This window comes from Callorhinchus milii, unplaced genomic scaffold (assembly GCF_018977255.1).
Source record: "Callorhinchus milii isolate IMCB2004 unplaced genomic scaffold, IMCB_Cmil_1.0 Scaffold39, whole genome shotgun sequence".
NCBI classification, from domain to species: domain Eukaryota; kingdom Metazoa; phylum Chordata; class Chondrichthyes; order Chimaeriformes; family Callorhinchidae; genus Callorhinchus; species Callorhinchus milii.
The window spans coordinates 382,797-405,804 of record NW_024704780.1 but is presented as its reverse complement, the minus strand read 5'-3'; the positions used below and the strand labels follow the sequence as shown (position 1 = coordinate 405,804).

At 41.3% G+C, this 23,008-nt stretch overlaps 1 protein-coding gene across 4 annotated transcripts in view; it reads left to right on the top strand.

The window, feature by feature from the left end:
- LOC121851450 (utrophin-like) overlaps positions 1-23,008 on the top strand; it is a 118,028-nt gene that overhangs the window by 57,289 nt on the left and 37,731 nt on the right. For 2 of the 4 annotated variants that reach the window (XM_042345305.1, XM_042345304.1), the window contains exons 7-11: positions 3,040-3,118; positions 3,553-3,616; positions 9,670-9,731; positions 12,936-13,010; positions 19,465-19,666. In XM_042345305.1, coding sequence (XP_042201239.1) covers positions 3,040-3,118; positions 3,553-3,616; positions 9,670-9,731; positions 12,936-13,010; positions 19,465-19,666 — 482 coding nt within the window. Of the gene's footprint in view, positions 1-3,039; positions 3,119-3,552; positions 3,617-5,542; positions 5,578-9,669; positions 9,732-12,935; positions 13,011-19,464; positions 19,667-23,008 lie in introns of those variants that run through there. The other 2 variants (XM_042345307.1, XM_042345306.1) reach the window with 1 other exon arrangement.

Below are 23,008 nucleotides of genomic sequence, written 5' to 3'. Positions count from 1 at the left end.
CAGCACGATTTATGAGGCCCATTGAATTTTTTGATTTTTTTTGGTACCAAGAAGAGGTACTTGCTCCTTACGTGCTGAGCAGCAGCTTCAAATACTTGTTCTGATTGCATCCAAGCCTTTTCCATGTCATTCAAGCCTTGTTTTCATTTCCTGCCCTGCAGTCCAGAGTCAATGCGGGTAAAAACATGAACAGAACCTCAGGAAGAGTTTTACATTCCAATGGCAAACCACACATTAGTGGATTACTTAATACTGTTCAACTTGCCCAAAGTCAGGTTTGCATCATTGCTTCCACTCTCCCATGTTTTACAGAATTCAAGAGAAAGATCTTTAACTTGGATAAAGTGCATTTTTTTCTCAAGGGCGAAGCTTTACAGCTACGTTTGAAATCAAAAGGGAAACGAAAACCATTACCGAGATCAAATCTTGTTGCATTTCTATATCGATCTGCACATGGAACCAAGCATATTGCATTGAAACCAGTAGAGGATACAAGAAAAGGCGGAACACACACAGACTTCAAAACAGGATGCACCACTGGAGTGTGTCACTGTACATGCAATTGCCTGTCTACATCAAGGCAATTGCAAGAGATTGCAATTGAAAGACTCCTTGCAGTCAATTTGAGAAGAGAATCCCGATAGGTTCCTAGTGCACTGTACCCTCTAAAGAAATGGCATCCAAGCCAGTAACACAAGCATCAGGGTGCATAGGTTGCTCCAAGATGTGAATGTTTATTTGGTTAAAATTATCTGTTCCATTTCATGTTACTTTTGCGCAGACAAAAGGTTAACATTCTAACCCATTTACTCCAAATCCAAATTAGATTCTATGCCCATCTCAGTAAACCACTGGTTACAGTTACATTTTCAGCATCTCTTCAAAAAAATTGCTTGAGCTAATTTAGTTCACTCTGTCCCTGAAAAAAAACATCACAATAAACTTTCTGTGAAATAGAATGACTTGAATCTTGTGCATAGAATCAGGGAGTTCAGTGCGACAGAACACCATTTGTGCTGTGGTGACTCTGTAGGAGTCATCAGTTTGGTTCCAAAAACTTTCATAATTTTCCTTTTCAAAAATCCCTATAACTACTCCTTCACAAATTGACATTGCCATAGCACAAATACAATTACAAAGTATGTTGAAAGACACTTCCACAGTTCTATTCTAACCATACAAATTTACAGTACAGAAAAAGCCAATTTGGCCCATCAAATATGTACTAGCTCTTTTAAGAGCAATCCTTTCAGTCCCTTTCCCCACACCCATGTAGTTTAATAATAATAATCCTTGCATTTGATCTAGTGCTTTATCACGTCTTCAAGCACATCACAGAATATACTGTAAAGCAAATTGACAGTATATTTAGTGGGAGGACATCCCAAGGCGCTGGATTGGGATCAGGAAGGGTGGAGGGTAAGAGGGTGGCCGAAGGCACGGTCGAAAAGGAGGGTCTTGAGACATGCCTTGAAGAAGGCGAGAGAGGGAGCGAGGCAAAGCGAATGTGGGATGGTGTTCCAAAGGGTGGGGCCAGGGAGGCTGAAGGTCCGTCCGTTGATGGTGGGCGGGCTGGGCAGGGAACATGGAGCAGGCTGGTGCCTGCTGAGTGGAGCGGTTGACATGGGGTTTGCAGGTCGCAGAGGTAGGGAGGGGCAAGACCATGCAGGGTCTTGAAGACAAGGACGACGATTTTGACCTCTATCCTCTGGGGGATGGGAAGCCAATGGAGCCGGGCAAGGGTAGGGGTGAGAGGGTCACGGAGCCTGATGCAGGAGGGGACACAAGCTGCAGAGTTCCGGATGATCTGCAGCTTGTGGAGGGAAGAGTTGGGAAGGCCGACAAGCAGATGGTGACCATCTTAACTTGATGCCCTCTAGTCTGCATGTCTAGTGGTCTGTAGATTATGTGACTTCAGTATGTGCACAATGAGCCTCTGGATCTACTGTTTGATGCTAATGAGGTTTGGCTTGCGGATTGAAAGTTCAACAAACAATACTGGCCTGTGATGCCAAGGTTGAGAAGCATTTATCGTACATAGCTTCGAATCCAAGATGCCTCTCGTAAACATTTAGTTTCTTTCACCCTTGTTGGAGAAACTATCCATGGTATCTAAACAGTGAGCTCCATCCCACCACAGTGAAAACAGTTTGTTCTCATTGGGTCCTCCTATACCTTTCAGACCAGTGAAGACCTCCTTATCTACCTCTACTTTTGGTCAAATACCACATTTGATCTAGGAGTTTTAGACATTATCATTCTTCTCTTTCGCCCTGCCCCCCAACCAAATCGATGTGCCTGAGCACATTCCATTTGGGGCAGATAGATTTGCATCAAGGTACCCAACTAAAAGCAGACGGTTTCTTAATATAGATGTAGAGGCATCAAGCGATCCACCACTGGCTACAACTAAGACTTCTCCAAGCCAAAAGGACACAGCCTCCCTTATCCTGTTCAACATCAAATCCATGATGTTGAACAGAAAATGTATTGCTTCTATTTTTTTCAAGACTGGACCAGGATGCAGTGATCCCACATCTCAGGTGATGGTCAATATGTCTGGTGCCAAGACCTATGTGATAGTTAGCTCACTGTGTGTTCTCTTTCCCATTCAAACTTGGGCATCCCTGGGCAATTTCTTTTAGCTGTCAGGCCCACGCCTATTCCCACATGGAACATTAACTCTGAACAAAACCCAATTACTTTTATTTGAAGAAAGATTGAAGGTGAGTAGTTACTTCATCAATCGTGCTTGTGGGTTCACTGAAGCTTGCTTTTCAGATCGTATCAATCTGTAACATTCCCCAAAAAATGTACCCATATCATGTTTCTTCCGTAATTTCCGAGCTGTGTCTTGTTCCTTACAATTTAAAACTGTCTTGAACCATGAATGAAATTGCAAGACTGTTGTCAAATCATTCCAGTGTTAGGATGAGTAGGTATGGAAGCATCAGTAGTAGAACTTTTTATTTCTTCACCTACCAGCAACAGCTCTACAAGGGTAGGTAGATATAATGCTGCGTGCCTCTCTCATCACAGGTCAATGTTGAGGATCGGATTAAACAGTTGCAAGAAGCACATCGGGACTTTGGACCTTCATCACAACATTTCCTCTCCAGTAAGTGAGTTTAATGAAATACTGACACTGAGTATACTGAAATTCTTCCTGGTGTCAGAGATGAGATAAGTTGATTTTTGTGTTGGGGAGGAGGAGAGATGAAAAGAGGAAATCCCTTTCATTGATGCTAATTGATGCCCAAATTGTCTTCTCGGAATGAAAAGTGATTATTTTATTCGTATATGTAATTGATAAGTGAAGAATTTAACTTTTACTTTTATTCCTTGTTGGGATTTACACAAATGTTTCAAATTAATTTCACCAGGTCACACGGCTGAGGCTTTGCATTTACATTTTAGTCGAGTAATTTATTTTAAATGTCTTTGCTTATTAAAAAAGTAATGTCCAGGATCATGCTTACAGAGATTCTTTAGTAATGATTGTTTTGTTGCATGCGTTTATATTTGTTTTAACATCTGCTTTTGTTTCTGCAGCCTCTGTTCAGTTGCCTTGGCAGAGAGCAGTGTCGCATAATAATAAAGTGCCATATTACATCAAGTAAGTTTGTTACTTTTATCAAAGGCTTGATGCCTTTTGTAAAATGTATTCACTTTAGGCCTTCAAATCAAAGGAGATGATTAGAAAGCTTTACCCTCTCATAGAAACTGAGTTGAAATTAAAAAGGGATGGAGTCCACTTTGACCTCTTGAGTCCATATTGTTCTTAAACACTATTCAATCACTGATACAAGAGTCAACCAAATGGCATTAATGGGAGGATGTCTCTGAGTTGGATTGAATCTCCTTTAAGAGAACATCAACAACAACAACAAAATTACATTTATAGAGAGCCTTTCACGTCGGGAGGACGTCCCAAAGCGCTGAAAGTGCTGAACATTGGAAGAAAGGGACGAGGGACATTAAACTAGCGGAAGGCTGAGGGTATTTGTATAATTAAATTGATTATTTTGTGTTTAGCGATTGACTACTTATTTAAGTGCTCAGTTCCAATTGTAACTTTGTGAATAGTTTTATTTAAAAATTTAAATCGCAACCCCACAGCCTCCAATTACACTAACATGCTTTACTTATACTTGACTTCAATGAAAGACCTTTCTGTTGCACTTTATGTATGGATCCCAAGATCCCATTCTTAATAAAATGTAACTTAATATGAGTAAGGATTATATATATTGGCACATGAAGAACCTGGCAAGCTAAATAATGGGTATATATTGTGATGTTGTTTCATTACTTCCTGCTGCTTTATTTTAGTCTAGGACTCTTTTGACAAGGAAGGAGTCAATTGTCACATCTGACAACCTGACCTAGGATTGGAAAAAGTAAATAAATAGCTGCAGGAAGAAATGAATACTGGCTTAGGTTGTATTCACTATAAAAAGGGTTTTAAATTGGCTTTGAGTTTTCCTTGCTCCTTCCATTTTTTAAATTCATATAAAGGATTTCAAAATCTCTAAAGTGAAAGTGCATGTGAACCTGAAAGTTCTGAGAAAAAATATTAGTTTTAGTCCTGTCAATCGGCAAATCACAATCTTTCTGTTAGCCCTTCTAATGGAAAATATAACAAACAGAATGACGTTTTAATGATCGGTGTATTATAAGACCCCGTTGTCTATTCTTAAAGCTTCATTTGAAGGGTTCTTTCCTTGTTACTGAGTTTTACTTTTCCCAAGCTAGAGGATTGTGAAAGTTAATAAAAAAATTCAATCTGTTTTGTCTGAGGAGAAAGCTGTGATTTCAGAGGATCGGTGACTGACCTCTGTACTTTGGAGGTGGTGGTGTTGGGGAGAATAGAGAGTTACTTAATACCTGACAAAACACGACAGGCATCTGCTGCAGCTGGTTGACAGGAATCCACTTGAGGTGCATACGTGCCAAAACAATTGTCCTCCTAAAGAGAGGAGTTGTGTCTACAGAGCCGGAATGGCATGACTGGAATCCACAGTGCTCGTTCGGCAGATATTGCTCTTCTCTGTTGCCATTCAGCAGTAAATTAGGAAGCTGTCACAATGATTAAAATCCTGATCTTCTCCTCTAAATAGATATACCTCCACTGTCTTCAGGCACGTGTGCGTGCAGGGACAGGAATCTCTCTGAAAGCCGAGGCTGTGATTAGGGAGGCATCTTCCCTTCCAGTCTATAGCTTCTGACTTGACATGTCTAGTGATACCGGACACCTTTTTTTTGCACCAGTATTTGAGTTACGTGGGAGTGTCTTAAAGAGGTTTTTTTTGTTACCATTCTTGCTGTAAAATATACAGCAGAGACAGTTGGTCAGAAGATCCTTGTGGGGCTATGGTTGTGCAGACTGATGGAATGGTAAGATTCGACGTGAAGCAGATAACACTGTGAAACTGTACCGGTTGAGCCCTAATTGTGCAGGCTGGTCTCGGAGTGAGACTCCTGGACGTCTGTTGTAGAACTGGGCTTGTGCCCTTTTGTTTGACTCTGAACACAAGTGCTTGAACTTGAGGCGGACATGAGGCAGGAAATTACTGGGTAAGTTGCAGTCTATACATCTGCAGAGTATGTATGTGTCTTTCTTTCTCTCTCTCCCCCTCTGTATCTCTTCTTCACCCCCCCCCACCTTCCCCCATGTACCATGTAGATACCTCTTGTCAATGCTGCATTTCATTTATTGGTTTTCTGAGCATTTTCAAAGCGCTTCACAGAATATACTGTAAAGTGAATTGACTGTCTATTTTGTGGGTGATGGTATTTCTTATGTCTGGAAAGCTATTCTCGGTTTCTTTCTCAGAAACAGACATACTACTTTCTAATCTTCTGCATTGAAGAAAGTAAGACGTTTTTTTAAAATAGTGTGAATATGATATAATATGATATAACCATTAAGGTGAATATTTGCTGTAGTAGCAGAACTTCAAACCAAAGACCTTGCATACTATTCAGAATACATTGGCTCCAATTATAAAGATTCAGTACAAATATATTTCCATGAACATTGCTATGTATTTAAATCCATCTCTAACGACCACCTTCGGGACTAATTTGCATTGATGTCTGTGGTGAGCTGATTTATCCGTTGGTAGTCATTAGTTTACTGCTGGGATTGGGGGAGGTGGGTCACTGGGTTGCATGGCGTTCCATGAGTTGGGCAGCACTTGGAAGATGTAGGGAAACTTCATCAGTTTGCAGTGTTTGAGGAGTGAACTGTGGAAAGAATTGAAATCTTGCTGTGGAAAAACTGAGCCATGAACATGAGTAAGTTGCATGTTTGTAACCGTATTTTTGCAGCGTGCACAGACTTTACAGCTTTACAAAGGTGAAAGAACGGTCTTTAATTTAGAAATTCATCACAGATCTCAGCGGGGGTCTGAGTCCTCTAGGTTGGAGGAACCAGCGGGAGCAGGGAAGAGAGATAGCATTAGGAACCTTTTAGATTTATAGTTTGCAGAGGTTAAGCACAGGTTGCAATAGTTTTAAGGCCCAATTTTAATTATTTTCTGTACATAGAGAATCTGCAGGAAGATCAGAGCTAAAAGCTAAGACTTCATCTCAAAGTTTGACGTCAGTGGGGTCTGACCTGTCCTGGTAATTCCAAATTGACACTTTAGGAATTTCTACATTTAAACCCCATGCAGGTCCCTGCATTGATCTACAGGTTGTTTGGTAGCTCTAATGATTTTTTTTGTTGTTAGAAATTATAGCAATTCGGGACCCAGGTGCCAAATAACCACATAGATGTAGCCAAAGGTCATTGATTGAACTACTGCAGCATGCTGAAAATCTAAAAGACAACCCACCATCATTATTTTATTGACCATAAACCATAAAAGTTAAATTGTTTTATCCATCACTAGTGACAGAGTAGATTTTTTTTAATGTCATATTTAAGAATTTTGCCATCTTGCACTGGTTTTGAGATGGACGCATTGTTGAGATGAATCTTTTGGCGGCTATTGGTACATTTGTTTGTGTGACACGACTAGCATTCCTGAATCTGCATGCAGAAAGATGCTGGCCTCCGTTAACGCTTCAAATAACTGGCTGGCCGGTGCGCGCAGCCAAATTCCAACTTCCTTTCCTGCGCGCTGGCCATTTTGGCTTCTTGCGCTTTAGCTGGCATTCTGAAGTGCACATCTTGGATCTTGGTGTGAAAATGTCAGGGTCCAGACCCCATTTCACTGTACCATCTTCCCAGAGCACCTGAGGTGGTCGGTCCTGCTCAGTGAAGCCTTACACATGCTGCCGATTCCATATTACCTTTCTCATACACCTCCCTCCCTTTCCAGTGAGAGAAATGATCTAATCCTTTCTCTCATTTCCAGCACAATCTCTAGGATCTGTAATTACACCTATCTGTTCATCCTTACAAAGCTTTTCATTGTGACCTGTAGCATACTGGTGTCATGTTGCACAGTGAGACAAGCTGGAAATTATATTTAATTACATTTCATTGAAAAAAGGTTCATCTTAGATGCTAGTTTTTTAAAAATCAGGGTATGCAGAATTTCTGATTGTATAATCAGAAAGGTGTGAGATAGACTTATAAAATGTAATGTTTTAACATTGAAATAGTAGCCAGGAGAAGCTACTGTAAAGGATATTCGACAATATGGGTCATTTGTAACCTGGTTTCCTGTTAAAAATTCATCAAGTTCAAGGAGGCTTCAACAAATCAATGTCCACCTTGTATAAAGCAGAGATAAGTGCGAAGAGAGAATGGTTACTGAAGTTTGCTGTGCATCAGTCTTACTAGAAACTGCTGAGGACTGTATCCACAGGAGTGTATGCATGGTGAATGTTGCTCTCCATCTGAAGGAAATATTAATAGCTGTTCTCCTTAAAATCTATTTTCTTCTTTTAGGCACCAGCTTGATTCTATTGGTAGCACTTTTGTCTGTGGGCCATCAAGTTATTCATGCCTCACATCAGGCCTTGCTGGAGGCCACCTCAATGTTGGAGGTGCCATGCGTTAGAAAAGCCGTTAAACCAAGTCCCAACTCCCTGCTCAGTTGGATGCTTAAGAATGATGACGCTATTCGAAAAGAGAAAGGGAGTTTCTGTCAGTGTCTTGTTCAACAATCTTTACCAATCTTTATCCTGTCCAAGGTAGACGGTTCGATCAACCTGCTCAAGATCCTTGACATTCTGTTTAAATCCTTCCATTCCTTTGCCCCAACCTACCTCTGACTTTCCACAACCCTATCATCTCAGCCAGTCCCTCTGCTCTGTGAATATCAGTCTGTGTCGTGCCCCCTGCCCCATCTGCCCCACCATCAGCATGCGGGTCTTCAGCCATTCTCTCTCTGTTTACTGGAAGTCATCCCAGAGTCCCACCCCTCACCCTTCTCTCCCCACCTTTAAAATCTGCCTTAAGACCTTTGTTCTTGTCACCTTTCACAGCCAGCTCTGTGAAGATACTTTCCCCCTGACATGAAAGGTGCTATATAAATATAAAATGCTTGTGTTATTATTTGATCTTTCATCTGATGGTTCTGAGCAAAATGGCTGACAATTAGATTTACGAAGAGTAAAACAATTCGCTGATTTCTTGTGCCAGCAAATTTCTTGTTCTGTGGTAATAACAACAAATCCGATTAGACGTGTGAAACACAATCTGCTAGTTGCAGCGAAATCGACATCCCATGCACTGGGAGTCAATATGTACTGGGTGCGAAATGACCCTGCAACAAAAATACTTCATCTTCTTGAACAGCTCATTAATTATTATTTTAGAAGCTTGGATCCATGTTAAAAAAAATCCTCAATTCTAGAAGTTTATTTCTTTCAGGAGCTGAATTTAAAGAGGGCGAGGACGTTTTTTTAAAAAAAGTAGCTTTAGAAAGTTGAAATTGCTAATGACCTTCTATCAGATCATTGATAACTGGTCACAGGCAGCATTGACTGAGTAATTTGTGGATGGTTATTGATTCAACTCCAGTGAATATATCACACGCTGATTGTTAGCCAGTTGTTTTTTGAAGATAACAACTCTGGTTGTCACATTATTGCAAATAATAAGGCCTTGGTTATTATATTAGAGATTTGTACTTTTATCACCAGCTACTTCGCCTCACAACGGATTCCAATCACCGCATTATAACCAGGTTCCACTATATTGTCAAGTTTGGTGACTGTTTTTTATTGGCAAATGCGACATGGAAGGCACTATAGAAATGTAATTTGCTGTTGTCGTTGAATACCTATCAGTAGGTTTTTTTGATGCTGATCTTTGTGGGTTATGACTTGCATCAGTGTTGCCAACTTGATGGCTGTCAGAAAGTTGTGCTTTAAGTGAAAAGAAAAGCCCTGTCTACTTCATATGTATGCAAATGCAAAGCTTTTTCAGAGAGACCTGTGTCCTCTACTGCCAAGTTAGTTTCTCACAAGATTCAGATAAAGTTGACACAAAGGGTTTCCCAAGCCCTATTGCTAATAACTTGTTCAGTGAGCCACTGCTTCTGGCTTGAGATGTGTGGTTTTCATGCCACTAGCTGGGTAAATGGAAGCTGCTATTAAGTTGTTCTAGTAAATTATTTGCCAGTTTTGTTCAGAGTTGAATGTGAATTTGCAAATCTTGAGTTAACCTTGCCTGCCTTAATAATGGTTTGTGTGTTTTCTATCCAGCCACCAGATCCAAAGCACCTGTTGGGATCATCCCAAGATGACGGAGCTTTTCCACTCATTGGGTAAGTAGGCAAATAGCAATCAGAACACTCTCTTGTCTGGGGTAATCACTGCTTATTGTTTGCTTGGAAGAAGGGAAGGCCACAATTAATTTGCCTGTATTTATCATCTATTTATTTGAAGTCCATTCTATAAAGAGGAGATATATCTGCTTGCAAGAGGATATGTTAAAAGTTGTTAAGGGCCAGGATAAATAGTGGAAAACATTTTCCATAGTTGGGAAATCACAGACAAGGGGCATGATCTCAAGATTGTGAACAGAAGAATCTGGTGAGAGAGGTTCAAAGGAATACCTTCACTCCGAGGGTTGTTAGGGTGTAGAATTCATTACCACTGGTAATCAATTAAGGGGCAATTGAGACTGGATCATCAATAGAATATTGGGATAGAAAAGCAGCTGAGAAATAAAAGCTTTTAGGGAAATTAGGGGGTTGGCAAGAACTGCAGAACTGGCCTCCTCCGAGGTTTAAAGGACAGGAAAGTAAAAGTAGTTAGATGATACCGAGTTTGAGATTTGAAAGCTGCAGATAGTGGGAAGACCAGAGAGATAATAAGCTTCCTTTGCAAGCCAGGTAAAACATAAATCAGACATAGTGTGATGAGATTTAATTTCAATGCAGTGTACAGAGGATGAAGAGTATTTATAGAAAACTTTATATGACTTTGAGGGAAAATAGAAGAATGCGCCTTCATTGGACTTCTGAGCTCTTGCTGAATAGCAAAATATATTATTGGCTGTAGTGTAAGTATTCTGAAACTCTCAGGTCCTCGCCTTCACCTATAAAACCCTTCATACCCTAACACCTCCTTATTTCTGTGATCCCACTCTTATGTTCACCCCCTCTGATTGAAAAACCCATGCATGCTGCATGCCCTCCACTTCACCATCAGTAACTATGCCCCCACTGTTTGGAAGTGCCTCCCTGTTCCCCTCCATCCCCCTTCCCTCTCTCAATCTGACCTTAACCACCCTTAACCCAAACTTACCTCTTCGACCTTGCCAACACTCAGAGGATGGGTCTCCTCGCTTTCCAGCGTCTGACACCGTACCCGTGAAGCACTCTGAAACCATGAAGGTCGCTATATCAACACAAGTTGTTATTGTTGTCTTGGACTTTGCGAGTAGTGGGGACAAGCAGAGGGGAAGGACAAGCAAACAGTCCGAACACATTAATTTGACACCTCAATGACACAGAAATGTTTTGCCACATTTCAGACTTAGTAAATGTTCTCTCCCATCAAACACTTAGAACTGACCTCTCCCTTTGCACTTCTGTAAGATCCAATCAGTCATTTCAACAACCTAAAATGACAAATGGCTACTAAGGCTTATTTTTCAGCATAACAAAGAAGCCACACTCAGTTCAAGTACAGAATGTTTAAAAAAAAAGGCACATGAGCCCCAAATAATACACATTGTGTCTGCATGATTCTACTACACCCTCTTGATTCAATGCTTGGCTTCTTCTATGGACTATCTAAACCTGATACACATTACTGGGGAGAAATTTCCACCTGGGTCTAGATTCATTCTATGTACATTGAATGATGAAATATTAAACCAAGGTCCAGTCTGCCTGTCCAGGGAGACATGAACAACCCAACTCATGATTTGAAAAGAAAAGGGAATTTCTCTGGGTGTCCTGGTTGACCAGCTACCAAATAAAATTGGTCACTGATTGGTCCATGACTGTTTGTGAGACATTGCTGTGTGAGTGTCCAGCAAGTTGTTAAGTTCGTTCTTAACTCAAAATGCAGATTGTATTTTAGAATTTGCCAAATTCTGGATGCTCTCGAATGCTACATAAATAGTGTAAATGTAGACCGGGGGAAGTCTTCCCACACATGTGGGTCTTGAGGGAATCAATATAACGAACATTGGTGTCTCAATGAGCTCAATAGATCTCAATATGAGATCAGAACGTGGCACGGTCTTGTTTTTAAATTAGCTACAGGATGGATCTGTTGAGGTGTTTGTTCCTATTATGCAGACTATATTCTACCTGTTTATTCAAGCAGTTTGATTGAATGTGGTGAAAGTTGAGCTAATTTAACTTGATAAATTCTGGGCAGGCATTGTGATGATTTAGCAAAACTGTACCTCATCAGGAGGTTCTTGTTATGGATGCATCTGTTCTAAAGGACACAAATGAGGACTTTATTCTGGAATATGTCACTTCTAAACAGATTCCAAACCTGAAATGTAATGTCAAATTCACTTTTAAACTCAGTACAAATAAGGCTTCCCAGGGCAATGACGATAATGCGATTTGCTCATGTTATTCTTCTGAATGTTCTAGTTAAAATGCTTGTTATGAGGCAACATAACTTCGGCAAAGCTAAATGAGATAAAACCAATTCTCTCTATATATAATAATAATAATAATCCTTGCATTTGATATAGCGCTTTTCACGTCGGGAGGACGTCCCAAAGCGCTTCACAGAACACACTGTAAAGTGAATTGACTGTATATTTGTGGGCGAACGCGGCAGCCAATTGCGCACAGCAATGTCCCACAAACAGTCATGGATTGAAAATGACCAATTTATTATTGTTTTTGGTTTTGGAGGGATTATTATTAGGCTCTGTGTGGAGTAAGGAAACTTGCCCAAGGTTTCGCCCTGCCTGGAATTGAACTCAGGTCTCTAGCTTGCAAAGCGAGTGCTCAACCACTGAGCTACAGGACTCCACACTTATATTATATAAGTGTATGTTTGCGGAGGGTGAGTGGGTGGGGGGAGACGAACAATAAATATGTTCTAACATTCGTGGTAGCTCAGTTGTTTGAGGCTGTGAGACCAGGTGAGATCTGGCTTTAAATGCCTTGAGTCCACTGAGCTGTAAAATGGGTATGATAGTACACCTGGCAAAGCCTAGCAAGACCAGAATAATCCAAAGCATTGTTGATAATTGCCCAGGCTGTTCCTCAAAGCATCAAAGAGACTTGGATATGTCTTCCAATTCTATGAGGCAAAGCTTTAATTGGGGGTGGGGGAGAGGGAGAAGGGAGTCTGTTTCTGGTGTGATCAACATCAAATTAACCCCAAAGAGATGAGGGATTTTTTTTTTGCTCTTCCGCCAGTTTGTATTCTTGAGCTTTTCACTATGTTTATTTTCTGTTCTCGCCCCTATTGTATGATACAGTTTTAACGATTGTTTTCATATTTCAAGTGTTGTGATTTTATGTTTTTTTTCACAAATATAGGTGACCTGAACAACGTCCGTTTTTCTGCTTACCGTACAGCCATGAAGATCCGACGGCTCCAGAAAGCTCTCTGCTGTAAGTGTCTGCAGAGAATTTCTCCAGATGTTATCAATCATGGTTTACAGTCTGCTAATGGGGAGTTGGGGGGTGTGTGGTGAGATCCTAGCATCCAAAGTTGTGAACCTACATTGTGGAATAATATAGATGCCACATTTACTGTATTTGCGCTACAAAATCTCCTTGAAGTTGGTTAAAGCTTTATTACTGGCTGCTAGTTTCAACAGTTACGCAATTTGTCAAAAATGATTCAGTGTCATCGATGATTCGGCTTAAACTGATATCCGTAGCACAATGCTGCAAACGGCACTTGGGGTGGGATGCAGGTTTGTACTCTTGATTTACTAATCTCGATCATGCAGTCAGGAGAAGCAGAGAGGGAGCACAATGCTTCCCTGCGGGTGCAAGTCAAGTTGTCACTAAGATAGATATCATGATATCATTGACTGAACATTGTCTGGGTGGAATTTGCCTGTGTTTGCCCACAAAACACAGTCTTCACAGAATATCCTGTGAGGTGCTTTAAGATGTTCTGACATGAAAGGGACTAAACCAAATGTATGGATTGTTATTATTAATCGAAGAATGGCTGGGATTAGGTAGAGGAAGAAATGAAACGTGTAAATATATAACAATATAAAAACATTTTTAAGTTATCAAATCAATTTTTCTGTTCAGGAATATATTGTGGATTGTTTCAGTTCTGAGGCTGAGCTTATCAGGCTATTTTTCAAGAGAACAGCTTTGTTTGTTTCTCTCCAGGCATTGATTTTCAAGGTGCACATCATGAATTAGTTTGATTGCAGGTACGAAATCTCATCACTTTATCTTCTGCATTCCGGATGTGCACCAAACAGAATCGATTTCAGTGAGCAGCGTTGAATCAAGCAGTTTAGCTGTTGAGTCACATGAGGAGCGTTTTAAGGAAGTCAGGAACTGGAAACCGATTTAGCCCAGGTGTTGATACTATCCAGATTTCAGAGAGATGTGCAGCCTGGTAAACACAAGTTTGATGGCTGTAAGAAATCTAGAACTGTGAAACTTTAACTTTTAACTCGTAGGTGGTCCTTTGTGAAAATCACTTGTCGAATGGATTATATAAATTCCAGCATAATTGTGTGCTTTGGAATTCATGACCTTGGCTGCTCTGTGCCCAATTTCCTTATCAAGATTAAACAGGAATGAAGTTTTTTTTAGAATGTTCCGATATAGTGATACACTCAACAACTTCCTGAGAATTGTTGGAGAACTGGACGGGAAATTAAACAGACAGTGAGAAAACCAAGTTTGCCATGAATCCAATGCGCCATGTTATACAGTTAAATAATACTTTAATTTCAGTAAGTGAAACTGGTAGGACTAAAATATCTGACAGCAAAAGGGAGATGTGAGATTGCAGTTGCGTTCAATTTAGAATTTTTTTTTTTTGGGTGGGTGCAAGAGTGAAGCATTTCAAGTGGTTCTCTGTGCTGGGTGTAGTATGTTGATTCAAATGCATGAATGAGATTTATGTAGAAAAACATTTGAAACTGATTATCGCAGGCATCTGTTCCTTCCAGATTTCCAAGCGATCTGCAAGCTTGTAGGATCAGGCCTCACCGACTTCAGCAAAATCCAAAGCGATTTCAAGACGTTTCAGCATAAACTACTCACATAAATATTATGCGTTTCTGTAAACTTAATTGACCTGAGCAATACTATAATTGTAAATTTAATGTAGCAGAGCCAGTATTTCTTGCATTTATTTATATTTACACAAGGTTTCTTTTATGTAAGGAATACAGGATTAAACAGGGCATTCCTGCAGATATGAACACTGAAGCTTTCAAAAAAATTTCCAGTCTTTTCCTGAAATAAATAATAATAATCCTTATATATGTTATAGTGCCTTTCAAATCTGGAGCATGTCCCAGATACAATGTGAAGTTATGTGACTGTGTTTTGTAGGTGAATGCATTAACCAATTGCTTAAAACAGTGTCCGACAAAAGCCATGAAATGAAAGACCAACTTTATTTGAGGAATAGTTGGCCAAGACACCAGGAGAAACTCTTTTTAATAAATAATAATAATCCTTGCATTTGATATAGCGCTTTTCACGTCAGGAGGACGTCCCAAAGCGCTTCACAGAACACACTGTAAAGTGAATTGACTGTATATTTGTGGGCGAACGCGGCAGCCAATTGCGCACAGCAATGTCCCACAAACAGTCGTAGATTGAAAATGACCAATTTAATTATTGTTTTTGGTTTTGGAGGGATTATTATTAGGCGTGTGGAGTAAGGAAACTTGCCCAAGGTTTCGCCCTGCCTGGAATTGAACTCAGGTCTCTCACTTGCAAAGCGAGTGCTCTAACCACTGAGCTACAGGACTTTTGAATAGAGCCATAGGATCATTAACGTATCCGTAGCATTTGGACTGCCAAATTCTCTTGGTATCTTTCTGGATCTTTATCACAGCTTGTAGTCACCAGGACACAAAATCAATCCAGAAACTCTTGCGGTGAGTCAGCCTTTATTGATGTTCGATTGCTGGTGTATGGTATGCAGACAGGATGACACTTATCGAGCATTCATACAGCGCTTATGTGGTGCTGCTGCCAATCTGTTGGGCTGGATTCCAAATTGAGCAATTGCCTCTTTAGGAGATCTTGCAGGAGTACTTTTAGGGGATAGTGTAAAAATATATACCATCTTTTCTACAGGTTAGCTTCCTTTTTGTTTTGTCCAGCCAGGTGTGTGACACAAATGTGGAAACCCATCATCATGCTTAAGAATATTCAAATCATGCATGTAAATATCTGAGATGTTTATTGGAATGGATCAACTTTCACTGGAGGGACACATCCTTCCTCCCTAATTCCGGAGAATATTAGGCCCAGGTTGGCAAAGCCAAGGCTTGGGGACCCCAGAGTGTGCATTGGAGTCTAGCCAGCTAAAACCACATAGCTTGCCATTGATATTGTTGTCCGGCAAGCTTTCCTGCTGCTTGTCCAGCCAGGACCACCCTACCCATTAGGGCTTTGAGTTGCAGGGTTAACAGGAGCTAAATGGAATGACTCCCAGTGACTGTGCTGTCATCAGCAGTGCCCTGGAATACTGTGGATCCAAATGGTTCAGGAACCAGTTTACCACAGAGGGTTGGCTTGATTCTGACACTCCATTGCCAGGCATGTCACCTTGGAGCTAGTTCAGCTCCAAGGAGACCCTACTTATCCCCCACAGGAACATAGTCTCTGGTTGGCCATTCAACATCCGGCAAGCGCTGATTGGTTTGAGCCCTCACTAGGTGGATGGTGGGTACAAGGAACTCCCTGTGAGCTTCCTGGTGGGCAACGTATCTCAGAATGAAATGTGAGTGAGCATTGCCACCATCAGCTATCTGGCAAGCATCTGCCTTCAGTGTTGTGGGACGACTTTTGTAGTCTCAACATATCTTGCCATCGAGAACATTGCCTGCAAGCTTTCCCTCGCTTGTCCAGCTCGGACCACCCCATCCGTCAGAGCTTTGGCTTGCTAGAGTTACCTGAGTGGGATCACTCCCTGCCCCAGTAACTGGTCTGCCCTTCAAAGTCCTGCCAATGAACCAGGTTGACTGTGCTGTGATTCACCCTGGAGTACTGCGGACCTGCCTGGCTCTAGTACTGGTTACTGAGTCTGCCACAGAAGGTTCGCTTGATTCTGATATTCTGTTGCCAAACCTTGGAGGCAGTTCAGCTCCAAGGAGACCCCGCTTACCTCCCGCCCAAGGAGGATAGTCACCAGTTGGTCAGTTGTCATCCACAAGCGGAGGATTGAGCCCTCACTAGGTAGATTGCAGGTACCAGGTATTCCCTGCGAGTTTAGTCACCAGTTGGTCAGTTGTCATCCACAAGCGGAGGATTGAGCCCTCACTAGGTAGATTGCAGGTACCAGGTATTCCCTGCGAGTTTCTTTTGGGCAACACAGTTCAGCATGGTGGGAAGACCTTTACAGGACAGTTTGTGACATGCCAGCCACCTTGATGTTCTTGAGGTCTGAGTCCAATGCCGCATACCAGGCTTACTCAGCACCAGTTGCTTAATCCAGGGATAACAAAGCTGTCAATTCTTGTAAGAATAAAAAAAGGAAAATCCTCAATAACCAGAAGCTAGCACTCAAAGAGAAACCCTCCGGAAGTATTCTCTGTATTTAGCCACACCTTTTTAGTCACAGTCAAAGAGTCCCATCTATTTTCCAGCACATATTTTAATGACTGCGCTCTATCTCCTGCATCACTTTGTAGGTATTGAACAGCTCCCTACAGTGCAGCTGTATGACCTCTGTAATACGACGCACTCTTTTCCAACTGCGTGGAAAAAAGTTGTCCTTGTTCCAACTTATTAACCCATCCTCAATGAGACCACAGAGAAAGTGGTGCACTTTCAACAACAACTTGGATTTATATAGCGTCCTCCACGCCGGACGGCGTCTCAGAGCGCTTCATAGTAACGGATCCCGGGGGCCGAGCCACGGGAAGGGGGAGGAAGGTGACCAAAGGTGCGGTCGAAAAGAAAGGTCTTCAGCGGGGACCTGAAAATAGGAAAATAGCAAGGCGAAGGGATTGGGGAAGGGAATTCCAGAGCCTCAGGGCATAGTGGCTGAAGGCACGGCCGCCGAGTGTGGAACGGAGGACTCGGGGGACGAGGAGGAGGACAGACCCGGAGGAACGAAGGCAGTGGGCAATGGTTTGAGGAGAGAGGAGGTCAGAGAGGTAGGGCAGTGCAGAGGAGTGGAGGGATTTGAATACAAGGGTGAGGATCTTGAAGTTGATCCTCTCTGGGATAGGCAGCCAGTGCAGTCTGGCAAGGACTGGGGTAATCGGAGAGTGGATTTTGGTGCGGGTGAAAATGCGGGCGGCAGAGTTTTGAATAATCTGGATTTTATGAATGGTAGTGGAGGGGAGACCGGCGAGGAGGGTGTTAGAATAGTCCAGCCGAGAGGTGACAAAGGCATGGACTAGGGTTTCAGCGACTTTCGGAGAGAGATATTAGCGGAGACGGGTGATGTGTCGGAGGTGGAAGAAGGAGGTGCTGGTGAGGAACCGGATGTGGGGGAGGAAGGATAATTGGGGGTCGAACTGGCGCCTCGGTTGCGTACAGGTTCGGAGAGTTTTAGTGGGAGGTCTGGTAGGTGGAGGAGGTGAGAGCCATGAGATTTTAGACGTTGACGAGAGCCAAAGAGTATGGCTTCCGTCTTGTCAGCGTTCAGCTGAAGGAAATTTGCGCTCATCCAGCCCTTGAGATCTGACAGGCAGGCTGACAGAACATCAGGGGACTGGGGGTCGCAAAGAGAGGTGGAAAAATAGAGTTGGGTGTCATCCGCATACATGTACTGTACATGTACCGCGTACTTTCTTCCACCCTGACCACCCAAAAGCATATTCCTGGTTTTGAACGTGCTGCCTGAGAAATAAATCATTGATCATCACTGAAGTCTCTTCAAGTCACCCAGACGGCCACCCGGCTTCAGAAACCTAATGCCGCTTCCGCTGTTTGCACCTGTACTGCGCATCTTCAGATCAAGCCTAAGCATTGGTGCTTCGCTTGAGCATTGAGACTACCGTATATGGTGAAAAATCTGGTGTGTGAAGTAATGTGATATTTGTACACTGGGGATAATTATAATTTTAAAAGTCGAGTTAAGCCAAAGCAACATTGAATTGCTAGGATCTGTGAGGCCCCAGCAGCCAGCACAATAGCTGAAGTGATCGGCTTTTGGGCAAAAAACAACTTAAAGAGGGAGTGGAAGTTCCCTGTAGAAGTTATCGACTGCAAGCATCGATTGGAATGTCCCGCATCATAATTATCACATCGCATGCTGCATTTTTCCACTCCTACATGTCTATTCATTGTGGAAATGAAATTATTTTGACTTCATGTTGACGCAGGAATCACTAGGTGGTTTGGTGTCTGCCAGAATATCCAGCAAAATAATAACTGGTTATAATGATAATAATATTTGCATTTGATACAGTGCCTCATGTCTTCTAGACATCTCAAAGTGCTTCACAGAATATACTGTGAATTGAATTGACTGTATATTCTGTGGGCGAAACGCGGCTGCCAATTGCGCACAGCGGTGTCCCACAAACGGTTGTGGATTCAGTGACCCAATTTTTTTTAAATAGTGAGAATGAAGATTCCAATCGGGATCCTTTAAAGTATTAACTATCTCGTCATTAGCCAAGTCCTTCTGTCAGGACCAGTGTACCTCCACCAACAGACTGTACAGCATATTTTTCTATATTCACATTTAAATAGGAATCACAGCCTGATGCTGGAAGTACTGCTGTTATTTTTAGAAGAGTTGGCCTGTTTATGCCAATACTAAATACTACCTTGACTCGCTGCGATCATTTACAGGACAGAAAGAGACTGTCTAACTTTTGTTCAGGCAGCTCCAATAAGTTTAAATTCTGATGAGTTCTAATTTTGTAATGTCTTCCTTTCACAGTGGATTTATTGGACCTGAACACTGCACATAGCATCTTTGAACAGCACAAGCTGACACAAAATGAGCAACTTCTAAACGTGACTGAGGTGATCAATTGTTTAACAACTATTTACGACGGCCTAGAGCAAAGCCACAAGGATCTGGTCAACGTGCCGCTGTGTGTGGACATGTGTTTGAACTGGCTTCTAAATGTCTTTGACACGTACGTATTACTTACTTGTTTGAGATTTGAGACACACATGATTTGAGTGGAATGAACACTGCTTGATGATAAATACTCATTCACAGTAGGGCAATATTTACACAAGGTTTTGCTTTTTCAATTTTTATTTAAGTTGAAGGTATAAATTACAATAAGTTTAGGAAGTTTCATCAGCTCCCATTCCAAAGGTTTGGTAAATATATAATATAAAGACCATAATAATATTAATATAATGTAAAGAACTTTTTCCTGCTATCATACAGTCATTCTACTTCATAGTGAATCCTGTGAAGCGCTTTGGGACATCCTCCCGATGTGATACCAAATGTACGGATGATGATGATAATGCAGTTATGTATTCGTATAGTGGAAATTGCAATGTCGCATCTTGTACATATATAAATTGTATATAATAGATACCTAATAGGAACAAACCGTTAGCTGATCCTCTTAATTCAGAGGAAAAGACATTGGATTAGTGTTGCAGTACCTTGGGGTCGTGATTCTCACCTGAAGCGCCCGACTGCATCAGTGGATTTGGTAACTCAGACAGTGCCACCCAGAAAGAGCTACTTCTCGACATATCAGTCAGCCAGTTGATATTGATTGGACTTTGAAAGAATAATCAACCTTGCTGGTTAATGGAGATTTTTGGGGGGATAATCTTAAATTTGGGGAATGTGGAAATTTTGTCACTCACAAAGTAGCTTTTTAGGTTTTAGTACAAGACGATCGCTACTTAAGGTTCATCATCTTCAACAGCCCTACTTCATGACCCTCCTCAGGAGTTTGAATAAGTTGCTTCTTTGTAATAAGAGAAGAGAATCCTCCATATTAACCCTGCTCCCCCACAAAAACCTGTTCTAACGTTTGCAAGTCAAGAAAATGTTTTGTTAAAACTTATTTCTATCCATCCAAACCAATTTAGTTTCACATTTTATAGAACAATATTTATGTAAATGTTTGTATATTTCACTTCCTGTAAACCTCTGCTTATTTTTTCTATAATTAGTGTGATATTAAGTTTGATAACGTATTCATAACATTTCAAAGTTGTTTGGAATAAATTTGGCTGATTACATAAACTCATTTAAGATAGCCACAAGCTGTTACGTTTCCATTCAATTTTCATTTGTATATTGTATCAAAGTAATATTACAGTTTTTTTCCAAAAGTAATAAATTGGTGCTTTTCAAATAATCTACTAATTATCAAGAATAAGCAGCAAGAAGAGATCACTGATGAGCTACTTTGCTTATCACTTAATTGAAAGCAAACTGTGCACTGGCTTCAAAACCTGGTCAATCATATTCTTAGATACATAAATAAGCAATGTCCACTCCTCTGCTGGCTTAATAGGTAATTGTCCTTTTCAGTCTGACAGTCATGCGGAAGGTGCCAAGTTAGATCTTTGATGAATGCAAAGTTTGATAATCTCAGGGTTCTGAGTCTGACAATTGGGCTCAGCATTGGGGAGGCAAAAATCAATCAAGGTTCACACATTTTATCAATGTGCTAGGATGTGCACTTGTGTGGATGTCTGGTGGGAATTAGATTGAGCTCAGTTGTAAACCACCTGCTGACTGGACTCAGCTGGTGCCATGGAACTATACTCTAGGTTGAGTCAGCTGCTTCAGAACAGTGGAGATAGTTAAGACGAGAAGAAATTGTTAACTGGTGTGACAGTACAACATGAAGCAGTTGATTGTGAGGCTCCCACAGAGAGATGTCTGAGAGGAATGTCCACCAAGCATACTTATGCTGACTCAGTCCCCACACCTGGGATTGAACCACCAGCCTAACCTCGTGGTTTGGTAAATTAATCATGAGATGGAGAAATTGCTTTTTTAAATATTAAAGTAAAAGTCCAGAGAATCGACTTGTAAATCGCCTACGAGTGGAAATGCTGATACCCGTGTGCTGTGCCAATGCAAAATGACATCCACAAGGATTACTGATCAGGTAATCAAATTTGAGTGAAGTGAGATTCAGAAGTTCATCCCTACATGTCGTTCGCCACTTTAAGCTAATGCATCCACATCTTCCGAATGTTACCACAAAAGAAGGAAAATTTCCAAAGGTTTTTTTGTAAAATTTCAGTTTTTGCTCAGTATGGAAATTGGCCTGTCTGACTTTTCACATGTCTGACCTAAGGATAGATGTTGGTAATCAGATGGACAGTAGCATTACTAAAGACAAACTGATTCCATTTGCATGCTTCTGCTCCATGAATGTTTCACCCTGATTACCGTACTCAGGAAATAGAACAAATATATTTGCACTTGAAGTCTTTAGAGTGTGTTATTAAAATGTCTGATTCACTTTGATGCAACACTTTGTGTTCAAGTGCTAATGTGTCTTTGACTATTAATGCCCTGCCCCCGGGATGGCAGCCAAAATTTACATTCGAATATTTATAATATTCTAAGCTCAATGTGACTATTTATTATTATTATTCATAATGCTGGCAACCTACAATATTTGAGCTGCTTGTTTGGTGGATCTTGTCACACGACTGACTGACTGACTGACTGTCAGACAGTCAGATGTTACTGAGATGCTTTCACTCATCTTTCAATTGAAGATGATTGATCTGCCATTCAAACCAAAAGCCATCTCTCTCTCTCTCTCTATATATATATATATATAGATATGCAGTTTCGTGAAGACCAGTGCCAAGACAGTTTTGATACGATATGTTTAGGGTGTTTGCTTGCATATGCTAGTAACTATCTGGAAATCATGTTGCGTGATCACATCCATAGTTAAAACAGCTGATGTTGAAATTTCTCAAACCTGGGCAGCCCCAATGGGGTTGAGTTACAGGTTATGGACCAGGAGTTTACTGGTTTGAATCACATTGCGTCCTAAAGTTCCTGGTCTCAGGCTGGACTGCATAAAGAAGATAAATTGCGCTAACCTTCTCAGGGTGAGGGAGGGAATAAATGGCTGGTTCCTGATGCTGGTCACTCGAAGGCACCCTTTACCGATTGTACGTGTAAGTGTGGAGAAATCAGGTTCGGCTGTGACATCCTTCACAGTTGAGTAGCCTGCCGACACTTACTGCCGAGATTCACACATGAACAAGGCAACTCGGATAAGATATTGGAGGGCAACCGGCACCTGTAAACCGCACCAGTAAGAGTGGGACAGACTAAGAGCAGAGAGGCCAGTGGGGAGAAAAATAATTGGTCACACTAAAATTTTACTTGTAGAGTTGCTTACCCACTAATAGTAAGTGTAGTGTGAGCAGAAGAAGAATGACCTTAAACCTGTACAAATAAATCTTGAACCAAGTGTACCTGGGTGCCTTGATCCACACAGGATATGAGTTCTGAGGAC